Source organism: Eptesicus fuscus, chromosome 1 (assembly GCF_027574615.1).
Source record: "Eptesicus fuscus isolate TK198812 chromosome 1, DD_ASM_mEF_20220401, whole genome shotgun sequence".
NCBI classification, from domain to species: domain Eukaryota; kingdom Metazoa; phylum Chordata; class Mammalia; order Chiroptera; family Vespertilionidae; genus Eptesicus; species Eptesicus fuscus.
In genome coordinates this window covers 5872822-5900621 of record NC_072473.1, presented here as the reverse complement: position 1 = coordinate 5900621, position 27800 = coordinate 5872822, and the positions used below count along the sequence as shown (strand labels likewise).

At 44.9% G+C, this 27800-nt stretch overlaps 1 protein-coding gene across 5 annotated transcripts; it reads right to left on the bottom strand.

Moving 5' to 3' along the window:
* Positions 1–41: 41 nt before the first annotated feature.
* Positions 42–25862, bottom strand: RAB9A (RAB9A, member RAS oncogene family). Of its 5 annotated transcripts, none has more exons than XM_028130274.2 (5): positions 25720–25862; positions 13706–13805; positions 5348–5442; positions 4492–4522; positions 42–1124 (listed from the first exon to the last, which is right to left on the bottom strand). In XM_028130274.2, the coding sequence occupies exon 5, from the start codon at positions 1091–1093 to the stop codon at positions 488–490; it is 606 nt and encodes a 201-aa protein (XP_027986075.1). In that variant the 5' UTR covers positions 1094–1124; positions 4492–4522; positions 5348–5442; positions 13706–13805; positions 25720–25862; the 3' UTR covers positions 42–487. The 5 variants fall into 5 exon arrangements, with proteins under 5 accessions (XP_027986075.1, XP_027986076.1, XP_027986074.1 ...); XM_028130275.2 differs by having other exon boundaries at positions 13706–13742; XM_028130273.2 differs by lacking the exon at positions 13706–13805.
* Between the last annotated feature and the right edge of the window lie 1938 nt (positions 25863–27800).

Sequence of the window (27800 nt, the reverse complement as noted above, 5' to 3'; positions counted from 1 at the left end):
TAAAGAGAATATAGAAATAAATCACTGCAGCACAGATGCACTCAATTTTAATCTTTAATAACTAACATTATTGCCGTAGGAAATTTCCCCCTGAACCAGGAATAGATGCTAATTACATAAAAATATACATATATAAAAAGTCGTTCTCCATTTTCCCAGGAAAAGAACAATTTCTAGAATATTCAAGTGTTTTGTTTTAATCACAAAGTCAAAGTCTTGGTCATCTCATTTATTAGCTCTGTAACTTACATATTTAAATTAAATGTTATTAGACAACCGTTACAACTTATAAATGTAAGATGCCATTACTGAGTAAATAAGATTCTTCTGAGTGAATGTGTCCCTTCTCCCACCCACGTATGGAGCAGCAATATGGTTAGTTTAATTTTATGAGTATATGATCTATTGCTGCAAATGCTAGTTCTCCTCTCCCCATGTTTATTCGTGTGTGTGTGTGTGTGAGTTGGTTAAACCTCTCTCATCAGGATCAACAGCAAGAGGAGCTGGGCTTGGGCTTCCGGTGCAGACTGACGGTGTCTGTCTGAATCAAGTGATCCGACCTATCCTCGGTGGCAAGCACTCTTCGAACTGCTTCCTCAAAGGCCGCTGCCACGTTGGTGGCATCTTTTGCACTTGTTTCGAAGTAAGGGTAGTCGCCGTTGTCCCTGCACCAGGCTTGGGCTTCTTCTGCAGACACCTGCCGTTCGTTTATGTCGATCTTGTTCCCCAAAATGACAAAAGGAAAGCTTTCGGGCTCTTTAACATCAGCGTAATATATGAATTCTTTCTTCCAGTTACTCAAGTTCTGGAAGCTTTGAGAATCATCGACACTGAAAGTGAGCAGGCAACAGTCAGAACCTCTGTAAAAGGGCGTCCTCAGGCTTCGGAATCTCTCCTGACCGGCCGTGTCCCAGATCTGCATGGTCACAAAGTGTCCATCTACCTCCAGCTCTTTATTTAAAAATTCCACACCTATGGTATGGAAGAGCTGGGTATCAAACTTATTAGTCACATATCTGTTCATGAGAGAACTCTTCCCAACTCCACCATCTCCAAGGAGAATTACTTTAAAAAGTGATGATTTTCCTGCCATTATTAGTCTCAAGATCTCTGACTTCAGAACCCTGTAAAATAAGAAGGTACCATTACATCCCTTCAGACCTGTACACTGCTCTACACGATTCTAGAAATATCAGCGTTTAAGGGAAATAAACGCAGAGGCCCAATTCCTTTCTGCACAGAGAATACCTAACAGGAAGAGCTGCCATTTGCAAAGCACTCACCCATGCGCCAGGCACTACCCTGCCATTACTCCCTGGGACAGCTGGCGAGGGCCCAGTCTTGCCCTTCCTTGGGTCTCAGCTGACTGAAGCTGGCACTCAAGGCCAAGTGTGACCCCAAACACCTTGCTCTCAACCATTTCTCTCTACTCTCAATAAGCCCGGCCACCATTTGTTAGAGATGTAGTAGGAGACTGAAGTAGGCAAGTCTGGGTGACAACCTCAAACAGCCCTTTGGTGACACCGTGACAAACACTGCTCACCAACGGCTTTGCTCTCCTGCCTGTGGTTTTCTCCATGACAACCTGCTTCTTCCAGTGCTATCACCACAGGAGCTGGTAACCAGGAAACCAGACACAGAAGCTGACTGATTTGGCAGGGAACAAAAATAAGCCAACCGCTGAGTAAATGAACTCTATTCTCTTCATCGGGAACACTACTTTTGAGTCTGCCAAAATTAACGTCAGCAGCAATGGAATTTTAAACATAATGTAATCTAGCACATTCTACCCACAAGACTCATTCTGCCCACAAGTAGCGCGAGCCAGTGCTGCTACTTGTGTGTTTCGAGGGGGAGTGAAGTAACCCTTAAATAAAAACAAGGCGCTCTGTGTACCCCCTTAGGGGAAGCCCTGGGGCAGGATTAAAAACCCTCCTACACCACAGGCACCAGCCAGTCAGGGTGGGATTTCAGATGCTCATTTATAGATGGCTGCCTCTAAGTGCTGTTCCTGTTTAAACTTCTAATTCTTTATTATGGAAAATTTCAAACATACACAAAATTTCTAAAGGAGAATAATATAATGATACCCAATGGACCCTAAACCTAACTTCACCAATTATCAACTTATGGCAAATCCTACTTCCTCCGTAAGTCCCCATTCTCCCTTCTCCCCAGTTATTTTGAATCACACTCTATCACTTCATCTGGAAGTATTTTATTAAGTGGCTGTTAGTATATTAAAATGTGTAAAAGAAGACAACCTTTAGAGTAGCACTAAGAACCTTCTGCAGCGGTGGAGATGTCTCCATCTGCGGCGTCCCATATGGCAGCCACTCGCCACAGGTAAGCTACTGAGCACTTGGCATATGGTTGGGGGGAGTGAGGAAATGAATTTTAAACTGTATTTATTTTGAACTAATTTGAATAACCATATTTAGAGAGCCAACAGCTATAATGGACAGCACAGCTCTAGAATAAAAATGGAAATGTAACATGAGAGGAGATATTGGGAATCCCTCAATGGGAAGATAATTAACACATGAACAATAATTGTGAAATTACTAGGATGAATTTGCAAAATCACTGCAGTAAACGTTATCTGGCTAACTCCTATTTATATGCAAATGTGACCCAGGGTAATGTAACTGAACACTTCCTATAACGTGCAAGAATTCTGTATTTCCAGCTACATACTATTCTGGTAAAAGCTGTAGCAACTTGTCCCTAACTCCAACTGGCTCTTTTAAATTACTCCTATAGTAATTACTGCTATAATTAATACAATTTAAATTGGCCAACAAAAGTCTGAGGCAATCAAGGTACAGACCTCTTGGAGACTTTTTTTATTTTTTATTGATTTCAGAGAGGGAGGGAGGGAGAGACAGAAACATCAATGATGAGAGTGAATCATGGATCAGCTGCCTCCTGCATGCCCCACATTTGGGATTGAGCCTGCAACCCGGGCATGTGCCCCAACCAGGAATTGAACTGTGACCTCCTGGTTCATAGGTCAGCATTCAACCACTGAACCACGCCAGCCGGGCCCTCTTGGAGACTTTTGACTGCCAATGGATCACTCTGCCCAACGCCCAGACTAAATGAATGTTAAAGAGGAAATTCAAACATTCTCAAGCCTTACTTCCCTGGCATATGTAAAGATGTGCTAAATCGGTTCCTTTGTTTAAATCTTTGCAGTCTTGCTTAAACAACTTCAACTTCCAGAAAAAAAAAAAGAAACAAAACCGCAAAAGCACACCAAATATTCTGATTTCGGGAAAGTATCTGTCGAATACCCCTCCTTAACATTCTTCAGCAGTTCTCCACAGATTCAAGTCTGAGTCCAACTTCTAAGGCAAGACACTTGGCCCTGCTCCCCATTCTCGGCTTCAGTCCTTTGGAAAAGCAGTCAGATGGAACTGAAATTCAATTCCACTTGCCCAGCTTGGCACACACTGTTCCTTCTGATGGTGATCCCACCCCGCTTCACCTACCACACTGCTAACCAACCGCTGGGCCCTCAGAACCACTTGGCATGGTCATCAACACTGAATACCTTCCCCAGCAGCTCCCGTCCCAAGGTTGTTCCTTTCACACGTTTAAGCTATGTGAACACAAAAGTCCCCAGTTGTGTTAGGAGGGTGGAACAGATGGGCGTAATTGTAGTCTATCATTTACCCCAGTATTTGAATAGGTCTCTAACTGCCTTACCCGACACAAAGTTTTCTTGCTCAGCACTGATTGTTAGAATCTCTACATCAAATTATAACCCAGATTATGCAACCTAACAACCTCACTCAGATGACTGGCTGTATACATGTACAAAATTAAAGTCTTAGAAGTTCCTTGGGACTTGTCATTTATAATTTTATCAGGACATGCCGACAGTTCTTTTTTCGTAATAACGTGGGATTTCCTAGTTTGTGCCATTATTCTGATGAAACAAATGTGGGGAATGCTAGACCCACACACCAGGCAATAGGGTACAATGTTTACATTACCCATCCGTAATTTTTGGGGCCTCCCAGATATACTATTTGGGAGTATGTTGGCGTTTGCTAAAGCAACTAATAACACACACATCTCTCTAATTCTAACTGTAGCGTTGTATATAAACATACATGGTGATATAGGTAATTGTATAAACCATCTCATTTCCCAATGATATCTAACAAAAAGTAGATTCAAGGAATCTATACATTAACATAACCATAATCAACTTACAGATATTAAAAATGTTTCCTTTTCTAAATAAACAGTAAAATCCTTTGAAACTTCTTTAGTTTAAGCTGAATGAATACTGTATCCTGCCATGTTATTGTCAGAACTTACCTTAAAATGTAATGTCAAGTCTTTCATAATCCACAGTTTGGAATGATTGCCCAAAGACAACAATCTTCACCAAAGTTAAAATAAAACTTTAGCCATTCAGCTAAAGTCTGTAAGGAAATCTGCATAAGAAAAGCATACTACCTAGGTCATAAATCTCACCTTAGTTGTTCAGTTCAAGCATCATCATTATCTGCAAAAAAAAACATTAGAAAGCTCAGCTTAGCAATGTACAGTTTTTTTCATAATTGTACGAGTAAACACAAGAATTAAAATGTGAAAAGAAATACTTGACTTCTAGTAGCAGCTAAATTCTTAATTGAAAAGGAAAATCACACCTGAAAGCTGCCCAGGACCTTTCTCAGCAAAAAAAAAGTCCTAGAACCGTGGTCGGCAAACGGCGGCTCGCGAGCCACATGGGGCTCTTTGGCCCCTTGAGTGTGGCTCTTCAACAAAATACCACGGCCTGGGCGAGTCTATTTTGAAGAAGTGGCGTTAGAAGAAGTTGAAGTTTAAAAAATTTGGCTCTCAAAAGAAATTTCAATCGTTGTACTGCTGATATTTGGCTCTGTTGACTAAGGAGTCTGCCGACCACTGTCCTAGAATTAAATACTACACCTTAACCATTGTAGAAGTCTTTCACCTGCTAACACTGCTTCTTTAAGTTTCACACTCGGGCAGCTATAAAACGTTGTTAAAATGAAATAAATGTAAAATATACCATTCATTTTTCAACAGTTGCCCAAATTTTGAGTAGCTTAGAATAACCATATTCCAGAGAATAACATAAAAGTAATATAAACCAGGAAAAAAGGGCCACGCGAGGAAGGAGCCCCAATGGGACACAGGAAAGGTCAGTCTAAGGCAGCAAGGAGTGCTGTGAAGCTTCTTTCTGGGCAGCCAAGGCCAAGGTGAAAACCTGGGAGGAGAACTGGTTCCTGGTGTCAAAGGCCAACGCAGACCAACTGGCAAGCTAGACACCCTGAAGCTCACCGGACAATGTGACATCAGTACCTACCTCTCAGACTCTTGGGAAAATTCACTTAGACGTGGACAACAGGGGGAAAGCGATTCACCACTGCACCAGGCTCCTCACAGGAATGCAGGAAGTTTCTGCGGAAGGAACATAAGAAGTCTTTACTGGCAGTATCACAGAAAGGCTTCTGTGACGGCCATTTCTCCAGTGCACTTTCAGTAAGTTATGGGCAGAAGAGTGAGAGAATTATACAGGCAGACAATAGGAAGCCAAAGGATCCTAGCCTTAAAGATCAAATTCAACGTGAAGGTTTCCCAGTGACGAATGCGGAGCTGTGCTAAGGTACTCTGTCTAAACCAATGGTTTCAAGCCATTCTCTGTATAAACCAATGGTTTCAAACCCCCTACCCCCCTTAAAGCGAAGGGATTTGTGTGGGACTTACATATAGTAGTCCTTAACTTATAAATTCAATCGATGAAAAAAGTGACTCTTCAAAACCTTGACATTTCAGAGTTAAGGATACAATAGTATAATACAGGCATACCTCAGAGATATTGGGGGTTCGGTTCCAGACCACAGCAATAAAGCAAATATCACAACAGATCACGCCACATGAATTTTTTTGTTTTCCCAGTGCATATAAGTTAGGTTTACACTATACTATAGTCTATTAAGTATGCAATAGCATATATCTAAAAAAAAACAAACAACAATGTACAGCCCTAGCTGGTTTGGCTCAGTGGATAGAGCATCAGCCTGAGGACTGAAGGGTCCCGGGTCCGATTCCAGTTAAGGGCACATGCCCGGGTTGCAGGCTTGATCCCCCATAGGGGGCGTGCAGGAGGCAGCCAATCAATGATTCCCTCTCATCACTGATGTTTCTATCTCTTTCCCTCTCCCTTCCTCTCTGAAGTCAATAAAAATATTTTTCTTAAAAAAATAAAAAATCAATGTATATACCTTAAGTTAAAAATACTTTATTGCTAACTATTTTCTGAGCCTTCCGTGAGTCATCATCTTTTTGCTAGTGGTTGCCACAAACCTTCAATTTGCAAAAAAAAAAACTGCAACATCTTCAAAGTGCAACAGAGTGAGGTATGACTAATAGCAACAACGCCAACTCTGTTAGCCCTTATTCTGCTTCACTGCATTCACTCCTCACAAGTCTCTATCCCTAGACTGCAATGAGGACACTGACTCAGAGAGCTTACAGACCTTGGTCAAGGTCACACAGCTAGCAAAAGGTGTAGAAATGAGGTAAGAATGTGGCAGGCTGCTCTACACCCCAGCACTTAACCCAGGAGGCTCAGCTGCCTTGCACTTAAGTCTGAGGGTTTTCCTGTTGCTGCCGTGGGTATAATGAAAAATCGCAGTTGCAATGGTAAGAGTCTTTCAACTGCTCACTTTATTTCAAGATCTGCTCAAAACCAAGTTCACTCGACAGAACTAGCAGTCGCAAACCATTGCCATGTAGTATAAAGCACATCTGAGTGTGCCGGAGTTTTATTAGTTTCAGTAGCTTAAACGTGTCTTACACGAAATGTCAAGCAAGTGTTTGCAGAGCTCGAAAGCACCGCCCCAGAAGCCTAGCATTTGGCGGAGTGGGTGGGAAAGTAGTTTTTCAACAAGCACATAGGGACTGCCTACTGTGTGCCTGATGCTGAGGATGTAAGCGACACCCAGTCTCAAGGAGCTGGAGGTTGGGGAAGATGACAAACCACACAAATCCAACTGTGGAAAGTCCTGCAAACGAGAATCTGGACTTGGTATAGAATACAACTATTTGCACTCAACCAAAAACCAAGGAACCACTCAAACAGTGCAGCGTCTGCCCTGGTGAGAGATGCGACGTGTAAACCTTCGGCTCCCTCAGGCAGACCCAGGCCCCCTGTGTGAGCATCTCAGGAGTAGCTTGGAGCTGTGTGTGATTCCAGCCATCAGGGGGCCGTCCATTTCATACACCGTGACTCTGTAACACGGCCAGCTGTTTCACCTGCCACTCGGTTAAAGAAAAAGTGGCAACTCCCAGCGCCAGAGGAAAACTGGCTGTGCCAACAGTGCCAGTGACAGACTATACACCGGTGTCCAGCGTGGGCTGTTCCAAAGCAATGTCTCAGTGATCACTTCAGCCGCACGCTGCTCTGAGAACACAGCCTCACCAAGGTCAGCTTCCACTACAGGTGGACTTGACCCAGGGCAAGTGGGTTTGACCACAAGCTAAGCTCAGCAGGAGAAAACTGAGGAGAGAGGAGGGAGCCAGGAACCAGGGAGAGGGACCAGCCCAGGCCAAGGCCCTGCCAACGCAGGCTGGCATGTACTGGGCGAGTCCAAGGTAGGCCTGAGCACCTGGAGTCCAGAGAGAGGAGAGTTCTCTGCGGATGGGACTGGGGGGAGAGGCCTGGAGCAGGCAGGGCCTTAGCTGCCAAGGAAGGATTTCTGGAAATGACCTAAATGCCTAACTGCAGACACAGAACTGTAGAAGTATATTGCCAAGCGATACACCCAAATACTAGGCACACGGTGATCACACTCTAAAAAGGCTTACAGATTTATATTAAAGTCTGCAAGAAAACATAGAATAATCAATACTGAGTTCAATCTTGAAAATAGTGATTTGGTTGCAAAGTCATACTTTTTTTAAATATCAAAAGTATATAAAAATGAATCAAAAGCTTCATTTTCACTTACAGTCTAGCTTGACTGAATGCTGCAATTAAGTGAAATGGAAATAATCTTTGAAATTTTCCTTAAATACTGCTATCCACCATACCTCAAGGACAATTGCTCCCAAAATTTTTCTATAACTCTGCTTTGAAAATAACTCAATATGACACCAAGATTACAAGCAACAAAACAAAAAGTAAACTAAACTTCATCAAAATTAAAACTTTTGTGCTTAAAAGGACACTATCAAGAAAGTGAAAAGACAACAAACAGAATGGGAGAAAATATTTGGAAACCAAATATGTGATAAGGGACTTGTACCCAGAATATATAAAGAACTCTTACAAGTCGCCAATTTAAAAAAATAGCCCAACTTAAAAATAAGTGAAAATGGTCAACATCAATAGCCAGTGGAGAAATGCAAATGAAAACTTCATACCCACTAGGACAGCTAGAGTAAAACAGACAGACCTTAACAAGTGTTGAAGAGGCTGTGGAGAAACTGTAACCCTCATACACTGCTGATGGGAATGTAAACTGGTGCAATGATAATGAATAACAGCCTAGTGGTTCCTCAAAAAGTTAAACACAGCCCTAGCCAGTTTGGCTCAGTGGATAGAGCGTTGGCCTGCAGACCAAAGGGTCCCGGGTTTGATTCCGGTCAAGGACACATACCTTAGTTGCAGGCTCCTCCCTGGCCTGGTCAGGGCTCGTGCAGGAGGCAACCAATCAATGTGTTTCTCTCACATGGATGTTTCTCTCTCTTTCCCTCTCTCTTTCCGTCTCCCTAAAAATTAATGGACAAATATCCTTGGGTGAGGATTAACAAAAACAAACAAACAAAAAAGTTAAACACAGTTACCATACGACCCAGCAATTCCTCTCTTAGGCATATACCTAAGAGAAATTAAGACATGCATCCACATAAATACTTGTACGTGTACATTTATAGCAGCATTATTCCTAACAGCCATAAAGCAGAAACAACCCAAATGTCCATCAACTGATGAATGGATAAACCCCAAATACATTATGCTCAGTGAAAGAAGCCAGACACAAAAGGCCACATATGGTATGATTCCATTGATATGAAATGTTCAGAACAGGCAAATCCATAGATAGAAAATAGATCTGTGGTTTCAGGGAATGAGGGGAGAGGTAACTGAGCAGTGACTGCTAATGGACTACAGGGTATCTTTTGTGGGAGGGTGAAGATATTCTGGAATTAGAGAGTGGTGATAGTTGCTCAACTTTGTGATTATACTAAAAACCACTGTACTGTACATATTAGAAGGATGAATTTTATGGTGAATTATATAAAGAAGATGATAGATAGATAGATAGATAGATAGATAGATAGATAGATAGAGATATACACATACAGCCTAAGGTCTTATTAGCAACTGTGGGGAGCCGGCACGGCCATGGCATAGGCAGCCCCAGGGCGCCTTATGTGCCACGCCAGCTCAGCCAGGTTCAGTGACCCTGAGTGGGGGCGGCTGAAAGGCTTAGAAAAGACAGACAAGAGAAGGAAAGCTGGGTCTCAGTGGGACACTGCTTCCTGAGAGCCGAGTCTTTATTTTGTAGCCAGATACCAGGAGGCAAAGTAAGGGCGTGGTCAAGATGTTTACAACATTCTCGTGGGTTTTGATCCTACTCAATTACATGCACCTGATCAAGCTCTGTTTCCTTGCAGCCTGTATCACTTAGGCACATGGGGCCATGTGTTCGGACCATAGGTTCAAGCTTACAACTACAGCTGTTGGCTATCACTGTGCTGGGAGGGCTCTGCCCTCCAAGCTGGGACTTGCACGTGCCCATGAGAGGACTGTGCCCTCTCGTCAGTCCAAGGCTTGAACCTGTCCAAACACTGTAGCCGCGCCCCACAAGCAACAAGACCCTAAAATTAGATTTACAGAGCCACAAACAATCTCCTTGTCCCTGCAGCAGTGTCCTTTTAAATAAACCAGTTATAAGCACAACCGATACTATTTTAGGATTACAATACCATGTGCTAGCGCCAACACACGTATACGGCACACACTAATCTCAAAGGGAAGCAGATACCTCAAAACTAAAGATAAAAAGACAGCACTGTATGTCAACACTTTCCTTTTTATACCACTACTAGAGGCCCGGTGCACGAAATTCATGCACGGAGGGGCGTTGTCCCTCAGCCCAGCCTGTACCCTCTCCAATATGGGACCCCTCAAGGGATGTCCGACTGCCCGTTTAGGCCCGATCCTTGGGCAGTCGGACATCCATCTCACAATCCAGGACTGCTGGCTCCCAACTGCTTGCCTGCCTGCCTTCCTGATTGCCCCTAACCACTTCTGCCTGCAAGCCTGATCACCCCCTAACCACTCTGCTGCCAGCCTGTTTGCCCCCAACTTCCCTCCTCTGCCAGTCTGGTTACCCCTAACTGCCCTCTCCTGCAGGGTTGATCACCTCCAACTGCCCTCCCTTGCAGGCCAGGTACCTCCCAACTGCCCTCTCCTGCTGGCCATCTTGTGTCCACATGGGGGTAGGATCTTTGACCACATGGGGGCAGCTATATTGTGTGTTGAAGTGATGATCAATCTGCATAGTACTCTTTATTAGATAGGATAGAGGCCTGGTACATGGGTGGGGGCCAGCTGGTTTGCCCTGAAGGGTGTCCCAGATCAGGGTGGGGTTCCCTTGGGGCGTGGGGCAGCCTGAGCGAGGGGCCTGTGGTGGTTTGCAGGCGGGCCACGCCCCCTGGCAACCCAAGTGGAGGCCCTGGTATCTGGAATTTATTTTCCTTCTACAACTGAAACTTTGTAGCCTGGAGCAGAGCCAAGCCTGAGGCTCCCTCCGAGGCCAGCAGCCATTTGTGTTGGGGTTATAATTGAAACTTTGTTGCCTTAAGCGGGTAGGCCCGGCCAGGGTGTGCTGAAAGCTTTGCTTCCCCTGTTGTCAGCGGCAACCCTGGCCTGCTCTCTCAAGCTCCATTCTGCCGCCATTTGTTTGAATTTGTTTACCTTCTATAATTGAAACTTTGTAGCTTGAGTGGAGGCTTAGGCCTGCAACGGCTGGCAGAAAGCTTGGCTTCCTCTGTTACCTGGGAAACCTTGCTCTCTGTGGCTGTAGCCATCTTCGTTTGGGTTAATTTGCATACTCGCTCTGATTGGATGGTGGGCGTGGCTTGTGGGTGTATCAGAGGTATGGTCAATTTGCATATTTGTCTATTATTAGATAGGATTTTCCAACTCTTCCACTGTGGACTTTTATCTTGCACTATCACTTGCTTATGGGTAGTTCATCAGTAGCACCCTTTTCTCTGGCCTTCTCCAACCCGTTGCTGGTTCCCAAAACCAGAGACCACAACAGACCAAGAGGGATTCAGACCGAGGCATGGAGAATATAAATCTCTTAACAGGAATGTTTAATTAAAGGTGGACATTTTTATTGGTCATGGATCTAACTGTCTCCAAACTAAACCCACTTATTTCTTTATTATTTTTATTATACAGGATTTTGAACATGGCATTCAAAGAGCTATCCAAACTCGCTTACAAGCCTGTCCTGATTATAACCCTACAAGTCACCATCCCCAAACCTATCACAGGTATTTACTGTCCAGCCTTTGCTCAGGCCCTTATCTTGGCCTGGGAGGCCCCTCCCTATACCTGGACGGCTATGAATATTCCAGTCATCCAAAGGCCTAGTTCAGATCCTTCATCCAAGAAACCTTCTATGCCTCCCCTGCCTAATCTTTCTCTTCCCTCTAATCCTTTCCACCTCTATCGAAGCTCTCACTCACTTAGGCTCTAAACAGTCTGTTGTGTCTGAGTCTGTCCAACTCCCTGGGAGAGACACACAACACCTAATGCCACCATTCATTTGCCCTTTTTTTTTCTGCAACATCATATACAAAACTTTACATATGGTGAGGTACCAAAGAAGTGTTAAAACTGAGACCAAAGTAATTACTTCCTCCTTTATTCTTGTTATTATTCTATCCTTATTTTTCTTTTGTTTTGTTTTATTAATCCTCACCAGAGGATATTTTTCCATTGATTTTGAGAGAGAGTGTGGAAGGGAGGAGACAGAGAGAGAAACATCAATGTGAGAGACACATCAATTGGTTGCCTCCCACACAAGCCCCAACCAGGGCCAGAGCCTGCAACCAAAGTATGCGCCTTTGACCGGAATCGAACCCAGAACCCTGCAGTCCACTGGCTGATGCTCTATCCACTGACCCAAACTGGCTAGGGCTAGTCTTCTTTTTCTATTTGTACTTTCTGTACTTACAGTTGTTTCTCCAGTCAATCAGTTCTTCCCCCATTTTACTTTTGAGGTCCATTAAAATGCATGGGAAAGGACAAAAAAAATTGATTCTTACTTGCAAGTCTAATGAGAAAACCACTTTAAAATTAGTATTACTGACTGCAAAAAGTACAAGGTTGCAACAAAACAACATTCCTCTAACAAGCAGCCAAAGGGAGAGTAGGCTGGGTCTGTACACTGCTTTTCTCAAAATTTCAGAGTTTGAAGCACATACTCTGTGACCCCTTGACCAGTTCTCATTTCCAAACACTTAAGTTGAATTTATCACTCTTGGTTTAAATTTAGAAACAATTTTTTCCCAAAAAAATACACATACCTTTTGCATTCACCCTAAATGTCCTAGTTAAAGGCATATCATTTATTTCATTTCATAGCTTGAGAAACTGAGGCTCAAAGAAACTAACCAAGGAAATAAAGGCATGGATAATCTCTAAATTATTTCCATTTTTACTGGAGCCATCTTTGTTTCCTTATAGCATCTTAATGTAGGTGTGTGGCAGCCATTCCACTCTTTTGTTTCTGGTCTTCCTGGTTGCCTTGCTGAAATGTATAAGCAAGAAGCAAGTCAACGAAGTAATTAAGTCGATCTCTACCGCAAGAGGTGGGCCAGGGAAAAGGAATTAGGCAAAAGTACCATAGGAATAGATCAACATGGAGGCACAACGTGCCAGATGAAATAAATGATCCTAGTCGATCACTGAGCATCACCTCACAGAGACAGCTAGAGAGGAAAAACACTGAAGTCAAACCACACTATCACATCCGAGCAGCTCAACCTGTCTAAAGAACTCATTTCAATAAGTCTCTTTTCTGAAGATGAGTCATCTCATTAAACTTTTAGGAAATACATACTTATAATTTTGCTTAAAACAAGGCAGGGCTGTAGGTATACTAATCATTAACAATCGTGGAGAGAGTGGCAAAGGGGAAGAGGAGAGAAGAGATTTGGTTAAGGAACTAAATCTTCTTAAACCATCCTGAAAATGTAGAGCAGCAATATCTGACAGATCTTTTTCTGCAATGATGGGAACATTCTATATCTGCGCTGTCGGATACGGTAGTTACTAACCATGCATGGCTACTGAGCACTTGAAATGTGGCTGATCCAACTGAGGAACTGAATTTTTAAATGTTTTTACTGATTTCAGAGAGGAAGGGGGAGGGAGAGAGAGAAACATCAATGATGAGAGAGAATCATCAAATGGCTGCCTACTGCATACCCCACACTGGGGATCAAGCCCAAAATCCAGGCATTTGCCCTGACCGGGAATCAAACCTTGACCTCCTGGTTCATGGGTCGATGCTCAACCACTGCCTCATAGCAGCCGGGCTTAAATTTTTAATTTTATTTCATTTCGGTTAGTTTACATTTAAATTGCTACATGAGTACTGCATTGGACAGTGTGCATAGGGAGTGCGCTTACCTGGGAGTCCATGACGGAGCTGCAGGGGGATATGCACCTAGAATCACATGTGAAATAAGGATGAGTGCAGGGATGGAAGCATGTGAGCTGGAGCTTTTCTCTGGAGAGAGTCAAAAAAGGTTTCATCAGATTCTTTATTTTCAAATATATTTTTATTGATTTCAGAAGGGAGAGGGAGAGAAACATCAATGATGAGAGTGAGTCATTGATCGGCTACCTCTTGCATGCCCCCTACTGGAGATCGAGCCCACAACCCTGGCATGTGCCCTTGACCAGAATCGAACCTGAGACCCTTCAGTCCACAGGCCAACGCTCTATCCACTGAGCCAAACCAGCTAGGGCTCATCAGATTCTTAAAAGATTCTGGACCTCAAGAAATGATCCATATGTGTCTGCATCATTCATATATTATGTGTGACCCATTTGTGTAGCTCATGACACTCTCACTTTCGTCTTTACTTGGCATCACTGTTTCCTATTCTTCTCTCCCTCACTAATGAGATGTTATTAATATTATGACCATGAACTGTGATGGTTCAGTGAACAGACTTACAGGAAACTGCTAATCCTGGAAGTGACGATAATGTTTGTTGTGCTTAATGAGTCCTTAAGAGAAACAAGCATAAATGTATCTCCCTGCATTAAGACACTTACAGGAAAAGGCACTTACAGTGCTTGACAATAAGGAAAAGAGTGGAGCAGTTTAAGGTTTCATTTGGGGAGACAGAATTAAAATGCAAAGGAACAGATACAGATCAAAAGGCAGAGATACAGTACTGGGAATTAGACTGGCTATTTCAGGAAGAATGCATTATAAAAGAAATAAATTTGAATATGCATGTTAGAACAATACATTAGAGCAGCTAAACACAAATTAAGCATGATCTGCAATAGCTTAAGGAAATGTTGGTTCTGACTCCTCTCAAATTAGATAAGAAACCAGATGTCTTTAATTTAAAGCAGAAAAGTGTCAGAGCTGGAGGACTTCCAAATCTACCAAGGCCGTGGTCGGCAAACTGCGGCTCTTTGGCCCCTTGAGTGTGGCTCTTCCACAAAATACCACGGCCTGGGCGAGTCTATTTTGAAGAAGTGGCATTAGAAGAAGTTTAAAAAATGTGGCTCTCAAAAGAAATTTCAATTGTTGTACTGTTGATATTTGGCTCTTTTGACTAATGAGTTTGCCGACCACTGTACTAAGGGAAGAGTTCATACACAAACACTGTCCACGAGGGATGAAGCCACAGCAAAGTGGAACTTCTTGGCTGTTAGAGAAATTAAGTAAGGGAAGTGGAAATTTCCCAAGCAGATATATTTCAGGAGGACAGTTTTATGTCTGGCACATAGGACTTTGCTAGATTAAAGGCCCCCAGTCTGCAGTGAAGTTGTCACCAGGTCAAAATGAGAAGGCTGGATGAGTGGTTGAGCGTTGACCTATGAACCAGGAGGTCACCATTCCATTCCCGGTTGGAGCACATGCCCAGATTGTGGGCCTGATCCCCAGTGCGGGGCGTGCAGGAGGCAGTCGATCAGTGATTCTCTCTCATCATTGATGTTTCTCTCTTTCCCTCTCCCTTACTCTCTAAAATCAATAAAAATATATATTTTTAAAAAAGAAAATGAGAAGAATGTAAGAGTGCTGCAGGTAGCTTTCCAGAAAGTTCACTTCATCCTACTTCTCCATCAACGATGCCTGCTTGTCCCCACCAAGGTAATGAAGCTGACTTTACTTACAAAAACCTTTCCACGCCTAACCTTACTGTGCAATCACTACCCATTTCACGACTGTGCCTGATCAACCCTCCACTCTGCTCACTACACATAGGCTCCCAACTTCATCCCCCGACTCCTATATATGCAGAAGTCCCCAGACGACTCCCAGTGGCCAGTCCAAAGGCTTTTCCTTAGTCTTTATCTAAACAGCCCACGGCATACGCACTCCTAAAGCAAATAAAAAGAAAAGTGCTTCTCTTAGGGCTTCAAAGTGTATGATTCTAGAAAAGACCCTGAGGCCCACCTGGTAGTGAATTCTCTCAGATGTAGCCATGTGTCTGGATGTACATGACATAAAATCTTGAAAGGGTATGCAGGCATTTTTTGTTAGATTTTTACAAAGTAAACTATGATTTTTATTGTGAATTATCATAGATGGAAAATTAAATCGAATATTTATTCTGTCCATTTCATTTTACAATAATCTTACCTTTTTTTGTACCATGTATTTCAATTTGCCTGTTTAATAAAAAAATAAAAAAAAATAAAGAAATCTATCATTTTTGGCTTGTTTTAATTTAACTTTTATCATTGAATTCAAGACCCCACCATAAAATGCATTGCCAACAACCACATCCTAAGCCCCTAAGTAAGCATTTTTTTTTAAACAAATAAGGCAATGGAAGCTCAACTGGGAAAGAATCTTGCAAAGTAGCATACCTCTAGCTGGAGACAGAAGGCCTTCCAGTCTTAGCCAGGACTCAGCCACAGCCTGGCAATGACTTTGAAAATGCTTCCTACTTAATGGTCCATAAAACTATCCTTGACAAGTTTCCACCTTCTCTGGCTTTCACCACCCCCTTCGCTTTTAGCAACCTAGACGGCTCCCTTTTCTAACAAGCTCTTAACATTGGTGTATGGCAAGGTTGAAGCCCTTACCTCTTCCCAAACCATATCTTCCTGGGACATAAAACCCAGTGATTTCTAAACTAAAGTTCACCTCCAACCTCCCACCCCTTGGGGGCCAGACAAGAATTCCAACCCCTTTTATAATATACTAGAAGCCCAATGCATGAAGAGTCGTGCCAGAATGGGCCTTCCTTTCCCTGGCTGTGGGCACCGCTTTCGCTCTGGCCAGAACTGCCTTTCCACCTTCCTACGCTGCTCAGAGGCCCAGAGCTGCCCATGGTGGGGCAGACGCCTGCATCGTCGCCATGGCGACAACGCAAGCGTCCTGCCCCCTGACCCCCCTCCCTACTGCTTGGTGGTCACGTATGCAAATTAACCACCATCTTTGTTGGATTAATTTGCATACTCACTCCTGATTGGCTGTGGGCGTCTTGGAGGTATGGCCAATTAGCATGTTTGTCTATTATTAAGTAAGAAGATTCATCTGGTACCCTGCTGGCAGTTCAAATTCAACATAACTAAAATCAAGCTCATTATTTCCCCCATTTCCAAAATCTCTGTCTTACCCCCTTCATTCACCAACACAAGAAACATGTCCACTTCTCTACCTATTGCTATTGTCGTTTGCTCAAATAACAAATGCTATGACTGGAATAATATTAGCCGCCACTGTGTACCAAATACAGTCAAACCTCAATCTCCAATGTCCCCCATCTCCAACATTTTGGTTCTCTACTCAGTTTTTCATGGAAAAAAAATGTCTGGGTTGTGGACCTGACAACTCTTTCATGCTGATACGCCAGCATGACAAAACAAAGGCCACAAGCAAAGGAGAGAATGCCCCAGTATGAGTTAGTTTACAGTTAAACCTCACCTTGTTAACATCTCAGGAAATCGAGCTGTGACTATTTTCGTGTGTGTGTGTGTGTGTGTGTGTGTGTGTGTGTGTGTGTGTGTTTGCTTTTGTTGGCAAAATGGATGATTAGCACAATTTTAAAACATAAAGAGGCCATCAAGAGTGCTAATGTCCCATTATTCACAGTGACCAAGACATGGAAGCAACCCAAGTGCCCTGCGATAGAGGCCTGAATAGAGAAGATGTGGCACATATACACAATGGAGTATAAGAAGGGATGAAACACTGCCATTTGCAGCAACATGGATGGACCTTGAGAACATTATGCTAAGCCAGCGGTCGGCAAACTCATTAGAAACACAGAGCCAAATATCAACAGTACAACGATTGAAATTTCTTTTGAGAGCCACATTTTTTAAACTTAAACTTCTAACGCCACTTCTTCCAAATAGACTCGCCCAGGCCGTGGTATTTTGTGGAAGAGCCACACTCAAGGGGCCAAAGAGCCGCAGTTTGCCGACCACTGTGCTAAGTGAAATAAGTCAGTCAGAAACAGCTAAGAACCATATGATTTCACTCGTATGTGGGACATAAAACTGAACACAAACAGCAGTGTGGCGGTTGCCAGAGGGAAGGGGGTGGGGAAACATGAGGGTCCCAATATAAGGCAACAGGAGAAGATTTGACTTTGGGTGGTGGGCACACGGTGCAACATGCAGATCTTGTAACATAGAAACTGACACCTGAAACCTATATGTTCATGTTCACCAATGTCACCCCAATAAATTTAATAAATAAATAAATAATTGTAAAGGGTGCTAATGTCGCTAAGGGTGTAAAAGAAACAATGATCACAGGCAACTGAAGAGGTAGGAAAACGGTTGTTGATTTAGATAAATGAAAAGCAGTTAGCTGGGGACAGCATTTTGGAGGCAGCAATATGTGAAAAAGCGAAGATGCTGTGTACTGACCTCCTGAAAGATACCTCTGGAGCTGGTGCTAAAAGTGATTTGGTTAAGGCCAGGAGGGGGTGGTTCAATAAGTTTAAGAAAAGAATGTGTGTTTATAGATTAAACAGTACATTAGACATGTACTGTATATAAGAAAGGTTAAAACAGGGAGTTATTTGGGGATCTGGAACGAATTAATTCCATTTGCATTCTTTCTAATGGGAAAAAAAATGATTTGGTTTTCAAACAAATTGCTTCTTGAACAGCCTTCCGGAACAAATTTAGTTCAAGAACTGACGTTGCACTATATCTGGTAGGCATATAGCACCTTCAAATCACCTGCAAGTTGGACACTATCTCCCGTGTTTTATAGTTCAATAAATGCAAGTTCACAGAGAGTAAACAACTTCCCCCAGTCTAACCAAACAGGGCAAGTCAAGCATGTGTTACCTTCACTCCCATCAAATGGCAGAAAGGACTAAAAATGTACAAACCCTAAAAGGACAACAAGAGGGAACTAGAGATGAGAGACAGCAACAAAATTGAGAAGATGGAAAACAAATGGTCCACCAGTGACAAACTAAAGAGATGAGGAGCGCGGCTGGCGTGGCTCAGTGATTGAGCGTCGACCTATGAACCAGGAGGACATGGTTCGACTCTGGATCGGGGCACATGCCTGGGTTGCAGGCTCCATCCCCAGTGTGGGGCGTGCGGAGGCAGCTGATGATGATTCTCTCTCATCATTGATGTTTCTATCTCTCTGTCCCTCTCCCTGCCTCTCTGAAATCAATAATATATTAAAAAGAGAGAGAGAGAGGAGCCCTGGCTGGTTTGGCTCAGTAGACAGAGCGTCGGCCTGGGGACTGAAGGGTCCTGGGTCCAATTCCAGTCAGGGCACATGCCCAGGTTGCAGGCTCGATCCCCAGTGGGTAGTGTACAGGAGGCAGCTGATCAATGATTATCTCTTATCATTGATGTTTCTTTCTCTCCTTCGGCCTTCCTCTCTGAAATCAATAAAAATATATTTTAAGAGCGAGAGCGAGAGTGAGAGCGAGAGAGAGAGAGAGAGAGATGAGGAAACCTAACTCACTGTTGACACTTACTCAGACAGGCCAGCGGAAGCACCAGGAATTCTCTGAAAGGCAGGAGACCCCATGACCACCCTCTGCACCCAGAGTCCCCTTTCTCCACCAGAAGATCTATTTCCTAAGGAAGTGTGAGCAGCAGCAAATGGGAATGGAACACTATGGACAATGAGGGAGAGGAGATCAAGGGACAGGCTTCATGGGAAATGGGCAGGGCGGGCCGCTGTACATTCTTGAGGGAACCAGAGGGGTAGTGGACATGTGCAGGACACCATGCAAACCGGCACCCACGGGAGTTCCCAGTTTCAGCATTACATCATAGCACATTCCTTTTGATGACATCATATCTGGGCAAATCGGGTCGGCCAGGGGTGGTGTGATAAAAACTCAAGTACTGCTCACATGACTGTGGAACAGGATATGAGAGTGGCAGCTGTTTGCTCCAAAACAACTATTTATGAAGTTTTATTTAAGAAGACTGGAACTCATTCGAGAATGCTCTGCATTTACTAACGCATGGATCTCAAGCAGTTCTTCTGTTCTGACTTGTAACTAAACAATGTATGTATTTTTAGGCATTTTCATCTAATCACTGCTCTGACGACACAAGCCCGAAGCTGCAAAGACTAGCGCAGTCACCTCATAGCATGCATAGCCCAGTAGGTTCGACCTTTTTTGAGCCTGTTATAGCATTTAAACCCATGGTCGGCAAGCTGCGGCTCGCGAGCCACATGCAAGCTCTTTGGCCCCTGGAATGTGGCTCTTCCACAAAATACCACGGCCTGGGCGAGTCTATTTTGAAGAAGTGGCGTTAGAAGAAGGTGAAGTTTAAAAAATTTGGCTCTCCAAAGAAATTTCAATCGTTGTACTGTTGCTATTTGGCTCTGTTGACTGATGAGTTTGCCGACCACTGATTTAAACATTCTTCTATTAGAGTTTTACATAGAAAGTTCTAAAAACAGAACTCTCTAAGGTTTTTTCCAGGCTTCTCTCACACGGGTAACACAACCACTCTTATGAAAACTAACCTTCTAAAAACTACCTTAGCCTCTGGACCCGAAAGCCTAATACAATGCATAAGAATTTGGAACTTAAGCGGTTAGTTCAATTTACACTGAACAGCTCAGTTTCTCAGTTTACACTGCTCTGCTACCCTTCACACCTGGATAATGAATGTGGCCCTGGGATGAATGACTCAGGTTGTGCCCTACTGTTCCTCCATCCCTTGTCAAACAATAACTTACATTTATAAGGCATCACGCCTGGGACAAAAGTGAAGTCTGTGTCCAGACTCCTCACGATGGAATGAGCCGGGGTCAGAGAAGCCTCCACTGTTTGCTCCACTTACACACTGCTTCCAAACCATACAGCTGTCTCTCTCCAGCCCACGCTGATCTGTTACCTTCCTTACATTCATTTACAACTAATCAGCCTCTCCGCGTTCATGATAAACAGCAGCATTCAAACCCTGGACCCATCACGGTCAGAAAGAAACAAAAAAAAGTAATGGAATAATCCAGAATGTGGAAATACACGGAGCTCAACTTGACAACATGTACAATATCAAGATGCACTTTGGAAAACAGATTTCTCCTCCGGGTTGTGGAAGGGGCCCAGGCAGGCCCGGGCTCCCTGGTCAACACCGCCTGGGACTGCCTCCAGCCCCGCCTCCCCAGCGCAAGGCAGCCAGGCTTCCTCCACCCACACACCTGTCTCCCATGACTCCTCCCTCGGGTATTCTGGCCTTTCCTTTGCATCACAGCTTTCCAAGCTCCAGGAGGCATTTGGTGAGTACACCCCTCACCACTCAAAATCCTTCATAAATAGTCTCTGTTGATGACCTGCTTAATCACAAGCCCGATTTTCTTGTCCTTGGTTTTGACTAACAAATTTATTACCTAGCTAGCTTTCAAGTGAGACGGATTTCAATCTCTCTCTCTCTCTCTCTCTCTCTCTCTCTCTCTCTCTCTCTCACACACACACACACACACACACACACACACACACACAATTCCACTTGGCTTATTTCCTCCTGCCGATTTAACCAACAAATTGCCTGGGGAAGAACTACTTGGAAACCAATAATCTGATGTCTCTACTTAGTCATGTAACCTCATAAAAAGATATGTGGCCCGCCAGTGTGGCTCAGTTGATTGAGCGTGGTCCCGTGCACCAGGGAGTCGCAGGTTCAATTCCCGGTCAGCACATGCCTCACATGCCTGGGTTTCTGTGCCCAGGTTTCAGGCTCAATCCTCAGGAGGGGGTGTGCAGAAGGCAGCCCACTGATGTTTCTCTCTCACGTGGATGTTTCTCTCTCTCTCCCTCTCCCTTCCTCTCACAAAATCAATGAAAACTTTTTTTTTTAAAGAAATGCGGTGACCTAATTTGGCCAGAGCAGCAAGCCAACTACAGATCAAGCAAGACTCCTCAGGGGCCAAAGGATGTTCTTCCTGCACCAATTCCCCTTCCCAGAATAAAACCCCTCCAGAAAGAACAGAATGCACATTCCTCTGTTAGATCCATGAAAGCAATCCACGTTAGGTGTATAATTTAGTGTCCCCACAGCACGCAATTCCTGATGAGAAATCTACTCATTAACAAAGAACACGATGTCCATGAGCATGAGTCAAAAAACAAAGCTACCCACAAAAGATGCCATGTTCACTGCATGAAGAACATTTTCACAGAAGCCTAAAATAAGAGCCAGCCCTTCTTGATTCCTCACTCACTCACTCCCAGAGTTCACCTAAAAGTTACACCTGCCGCCAGAATGAAGCAGTACATACATTGAAGGGCCTAGTCTTAGACAGGCATGATGAAAACCGGCTGGAAGATGCAAAAGAAAATGATGCCAAGGTCATTTAAAAATATTTTCATCATTTACTTCTTGATTTCCATGATAAAATGCATGCATGACTATTGTCTACTGAGGCTAAAGTTAAGAAATTTTATGCTCAACTATAATGGCCACTCAATTTGTTTCTTGTAAATATTCACGTGTGGTCAACCTACAAAGCTACCAAAAGTGTATCTACTTTTCCTAATTTCACCTAAGTCTTCGCACAGTAAATACTATGATACAGGTACCTGTGTGTAGGTATGCACCCATTGATTTTTTTTTTAAATCCTCACCAGAGCCGAAACCGGTTTGGCTCAGTGGATAGAGCGTGTCTGCCTGCGGACTGAAGGGACCCAGGTTCGATTCCGGTCAAGGGCATGTACCTTGGTTGTGGGCACATCCCCAGTAGGGGGTGTGCAAGAGGCAGCTGATCGAAGTTTCTAACTCTCTATCCCTCTCTCTTCCTCTCTGTAAAAAATCAATAAAATATATTTAAAATAAATAAATAAATAAATCCTCACCAGAGGATATGTTTTCACAGATTTCTTTCTTTCTTTTTTTTTTTTTTTTTTTTTTTTTTTTTTTGAGAGAGAGAGAAACATCAATTGGTTGCCTCCAGTACATGCCCCAACAGGGGATCGAACCTGCAACCTAGGTATGTGCCCTGACCAGGAACCAAACCAGCAACTTTTTTGGTTGTACAGGATGACTCTCCAACCAATTGAGCCACCCAGCTAGAGTGTGTGTTTTTTTAATATGTTTTTATTGATTTCAGAGAGAAAGGGAAAGGGAGAGAGAGAGGGAGAGAGATAGACACATCCACGATAAGACAGAATCATTGATCGGCTGCCTCCTGCACGCCCCACACCGGGGATCCAGCCCACAACCCTGGCATGTGCCCTGACTAGGAATCAAAAGATGACCTCCTGGTTCATAGAAACATCAGTGGGCTGCCTTCTGCACACCCCCTCCTGGGGATTGAGCCTGAAACCTGGGCACAGAAACCCAGGCATGTGAGGCATGTGCTGACCGGGAATTGAACCTGCGACTCCCTGGTGCACGGGACCACGCTCAATCACTGAGCCACTCCCAGCTGGGCTAGGGGAGGGGTAGGGGTGTGTGTGTGTGTGTGTGTGTGTGTGTGTGTGTGTTTAAATGACACCTGGCCCCCGACCTTGAGCAGCCCACACAATAAATTTGGTTCTAGGACAAGTCAGAACTTGATCTTATGACTATGATTAGACTGTATGCTCCCCTTCATATCAGCAGCACCTATCAGTGCATGACAGGCGACTCAGAAAATGCTTGTTGACAACTGGAATAATACAGCAACCAAACTCCCTAAGTCTACTTCCATGGATCTGAATGGCTCCTCGAGTTCCTTTTGTCACTTCTGCCTTAAAAATTGGATTCTGTTATCAGAAATTATTTGTTCACTCCATCTTTCAAATGAATGTACACTGAGTGGCCAGATTATTATGATCTCTGAACGCATAATAATCTGGCCACTCAGTGTCTATCCTATATAATAAAAGGCTAATACGTAAATTGTCCCCTCGACCAGGAGTTCGACCAGCAGGCAGGCCGGCCAACCGCCCATGTCCCCTCCCCCTGGCCAGGCTGGCCGGACCCCACCCATGCACGAATTCATGCACTGGGCCTCTAAACACACACACACACACACACACACACACACACACACACACACTGAGTGGCCAGATGCCAGATTATTATGCGTTCAGAGATCATAATAATCTGGCCACTCAGTGTATATGCCTCTTAGTCAAGGGAAATCTCTTCAAGTTCTCAAATTTCCCTGCTGCTCTTTATTAAAATGAGGAGCTCTCCTAAATAGGAAAAGGCCGTTGCATTTGAAAAACTACAGACGTGCTGAAACCTGAGCTCTGAGGTTACACAGACTGCTGTAAAGCAGGCTTTCTGGGCCCTGCACGAGTGACATTTTGGGGCCAGACAACTCCGCTGCGGGGCCTGCCCTGCGCACTGGAGGGAACTGAGCAGCATCCCCGGCCTCTACCCGCCAGAAGCCAGCAGCACTCCTTCTCAGGAGTGAATCCAAAATGCCTGGAGACATCACCAAAGCCCCCAGTTGAGAACTACCCCTCTCAACTCACACAGGCCTGCTTTGAATCCTGCCTCCGCCCTGTGCGACGGCGGGACACAGACCTAACCCTCCAATATGCCAGCAAATTCCTCATCTGTAAAATGGAGCTAATAACACAGAAACGCTGTGACAATTAAACTAAATGATGTAGGTACAGGATTTACACCCAGAGCGCTACCTAATAAAGGAGGGGAGGTTAGAATGTAACTTCGAAAACCAAAGGAACTTATCTTCAGGCCTCCAGAGTAGTGGATTCTGGATGGAAGAAGCTGCTGAAATGGAAAGAAATGGAAAAAGAAAAAAGAGGTTGGAAAAGAGAGAGCAGCACTAACGTATTTTCCTAATCTCCAAGAACCCGGCTTGGAATCAAGGCCAGAAAATGTTCTATTCTACTTCGTTCCATTGGTCCACTTGAACCTCACAAATGCTAAACCAAAAATATCCCCACACCACAAAACTCTGGAGAATAATAAATCACTAAGCCAGAAACATGCTAGCATAAGCAGGAGGAATTGACTAAAATTTCTACACAGAAATACTGCAAGCACCAGACCGCCACACCACTGTCTCGGATTTGTAAATATAAATAAGACACTGAGAGATCAAGCCAAGAACCTAAGAGCAGTCTTCTTAAAAGTCCCAGACTGAGGAGTTGTGGGTTTCCTTCACGTCTACAAGTTTAGCTCCAAGAACCGGTGTTTTGAGATTACAGGCAATTTAGGAATTTTCCATTACCACCGTGGCAGAAACTGAAGGACGGACAAGTTACAAATTCTTTGTTTAATTTTCAAAAAGCAATCAAATTCGGCCTATTGGTTTCATCAGGGTTCGGAAAGCCTATAAAAAGCCTGGCCACGTGACAATTTGGAAACCAGCAACAACAACAACAAAAAAAGTCATTCCTCAAAAGAACCTAGGTCACGGGATGTGTCATCACTAGAAACGACAAAAGCCAATCCCTCCACCGCGATTTGGGCAGCACTCACAATTCTCACCTTGCCTCTTTACCTACTAAGCTGGAAGAAATAAGGAACCCCATTCAGAAACCTTAGCCAGCCTGCATCAGATAACACCCCAAACCGCCTCCAGCCCCAGCCCCGGCTTCACATTCCCAATTTCTCGCCTAGGGAGCGCGTCACAAGTCGCCAACATCAGATCGTGCGAGCGCCTTGGCTTTCTCCACGCGAGCCATTCGGGGGCCCGTCTGGATTGGGTGGGCTGGGGGGGGTGGAGGGTGTGTGCCCCCCAAGGGGTTGGGGGAAAGGCTGGGGTACGCGTGTGTCCCTCGGGTTGTGTGTGTGCCTCCCTCCCGGGGGGTGTGGGAATGGGAACCCGTCTTCCCTGCTGTGTCAGTCGGGAGGAGGCAGGGGCAACCCGCAGGCCCCCACCCCAGGCGCCAGTGCCCCGCACAGGCCCGGAGCGCCCACTCCAGCCGCTGGAGACCCAGACGGCGCCGGCGGCCCGCGGGCTCACACCCCGATCGCACGCCCGGGCCCCGGCCCCCGACCCCAGCCAGCCCCGAGGGAGTCCGCGCACCGCTCACCTCGCCGCCACACCCAGGACGCCGGGGAACTCCGACCTGGCCCGGCCAGGGCACCTACGAAAGCCAGACAGTGGAACGCGGCTGCAAAGGCGCTGCCCGAGCCCGACTCCGGCTGCTCCCGCCCAGTGCGGAGGGAACAACATGGCGACAGGCAGGGGCGGGGCCAGGGGAGGGCGGGGCTACGCCTCGGGGAATAGGGGCGGGGCCTGAAACCCAAGGCCTCTGATTCGCGCCTCGGGGAATAGGGGCGGGGCCTGGAAGCCAAGGTCTCTGAGTCGCGCTTCGGTCCGCTGTGCCCATCGTCCACTCCGGGACTGCCAGCTAAATCAAGGTTTTACTTCTTCCGATGGGCTGCTCCTCTCGTCCTCCCGCTGTGTCCCGGCGGGACAGGGCACGACCTCGGAGTTACCTCTGAAAGTTTACGTAATGTGGGAATAAACAGATCCCCGTCACGGGATGTGAATTCGATGAGAAAGCGAATGGGCCCAGAACAAACGGGGAGATGAAACATGAAAACAGCTGCGCCCAGTTGATTGGCGCGTTGGCGGTACACCAAAAGGTTGCGGGTTCCATTTCTGGTCAGGGCACATGCCTAGATTGCGGTTTGGTCCCCAGTAGGGGCCCGTTGGGGTGCAGTTGGTCGCCAGCCAGGTGAGATATTGCCTTATTTTAAAACACATAATAATGAAAACTACACAATAAAACAGAAAAGAACATTGCAGTTCATTTTTTCAAAAGAAACAAACATGTCATGTTCTTTGGACTAAATTGCAACAAGCAATGCACAGGGTCACTAGGGAAATGGTACCTGAAAGTCGTACGTCAGAATCATAACCAAGGAGTGATGGCATAGATGGCATAGGAGTTTATCTCTGCTGCCGCTAATACCAACCAGCTATTAACAAGTGTTCTTCCGGAATTATTGTATCTTGGCTTAAAGTAAGTCTTGAGAAACCCAAGAGTTTTCAAAAAATGGTCCTAAGTAGGTCCTACAAGGGATTCTTAGGCTTTTCCAAAATGTAAGTCGAGCATGCAACATTATCTGAGTGTAATTTATAGTCAACACCTGAAGAAAGAATAAGGAAAGTTACTTTTTCTGGAATAACTATTACTTGGACACTAGCCAACTGACAATATTACTTGGTGGTTTGTTTTATGTTTGTTTGTTTGCCCCGCTGGCATGGCTCAGTGGTTGAGTGTTGATCTATGAACCAGGAGGTCATAGTTCGATACCTTGGCACATGCCCGGGTTGCGGGCTAAGTCCCCAGTGTGGGGCGTGCCGGAGGCAGCAGATCAATGATTCTCTCTCATCATTGATGTCTCTCTCTCGCCCTCTCTCTCTCTCCCTTCCTCTCTGAAATCAATAAAAATATATTTAAAATAATAATAATACTCGTTTTTTACTAGGCCCCTGGCTTGGGACACCATCCTTCCCATGGCGGGGACACCTGGTTTCTGACTTTGCCTTCTTGCCCACACCAGGCGGTGGAGGCAGTGGGCCAGGAGGGCCAGACCAGGCTGGATTGACCGTCTTGACCTGGCTGGGCTTCCAGGGCCCTCTTGGTGGGTCAGGAATCAGAAATCTGGTGTGGGGGATTCCCCGTGCCCCCCATCATTTGAATTCTGCTGGGGGGGGGCGTGAGGGGGAGGCCTACTGCGGACCTCAGGCTGGAGTGGGGCAGCCTGGAGATCCCTGAGCCCGAGTGTAAGGCAGGAGCCCGGGTGGAGAGCAACTCCAAGGGGGCCTCCACTGAGCCCTGCGCTGCCCCCCACCCCCGGGGCAGTTATATTAAATCATCTAAGAACATCCAGGAAAGGACTCTTAGCCAATGTCATCGATAGTCTGCTTCAGATGACAGTGGACTCTAAATCCTCGCAGCCTTTCCTGGAAGCCTGGAGCAACACTTTTTTCCGTACTTGCTCTGTGCTGCTTCGAACCCCTAAGCTTGATCTTCGAACACTAGGAAAGCTCAGTGTTATTCTACAGAAATTTTCTAAAATCAAGAGCAATAAGAAGCTCTTTGAGTTTTTTACAACTCAGCTGATGAGTCAGGAAATACAAAGGACGACACATCCAGCA

Bases quoted from the DNA above. Each gene is read 5' to 3' on its own strand.
- RAB9A (XM_028130274.2), bottom strand. From the start codon at position 1,093: ATGGCAGGAAAATCATCACTTTTTAAAGTAATTCTCCTTGGAGATGGT.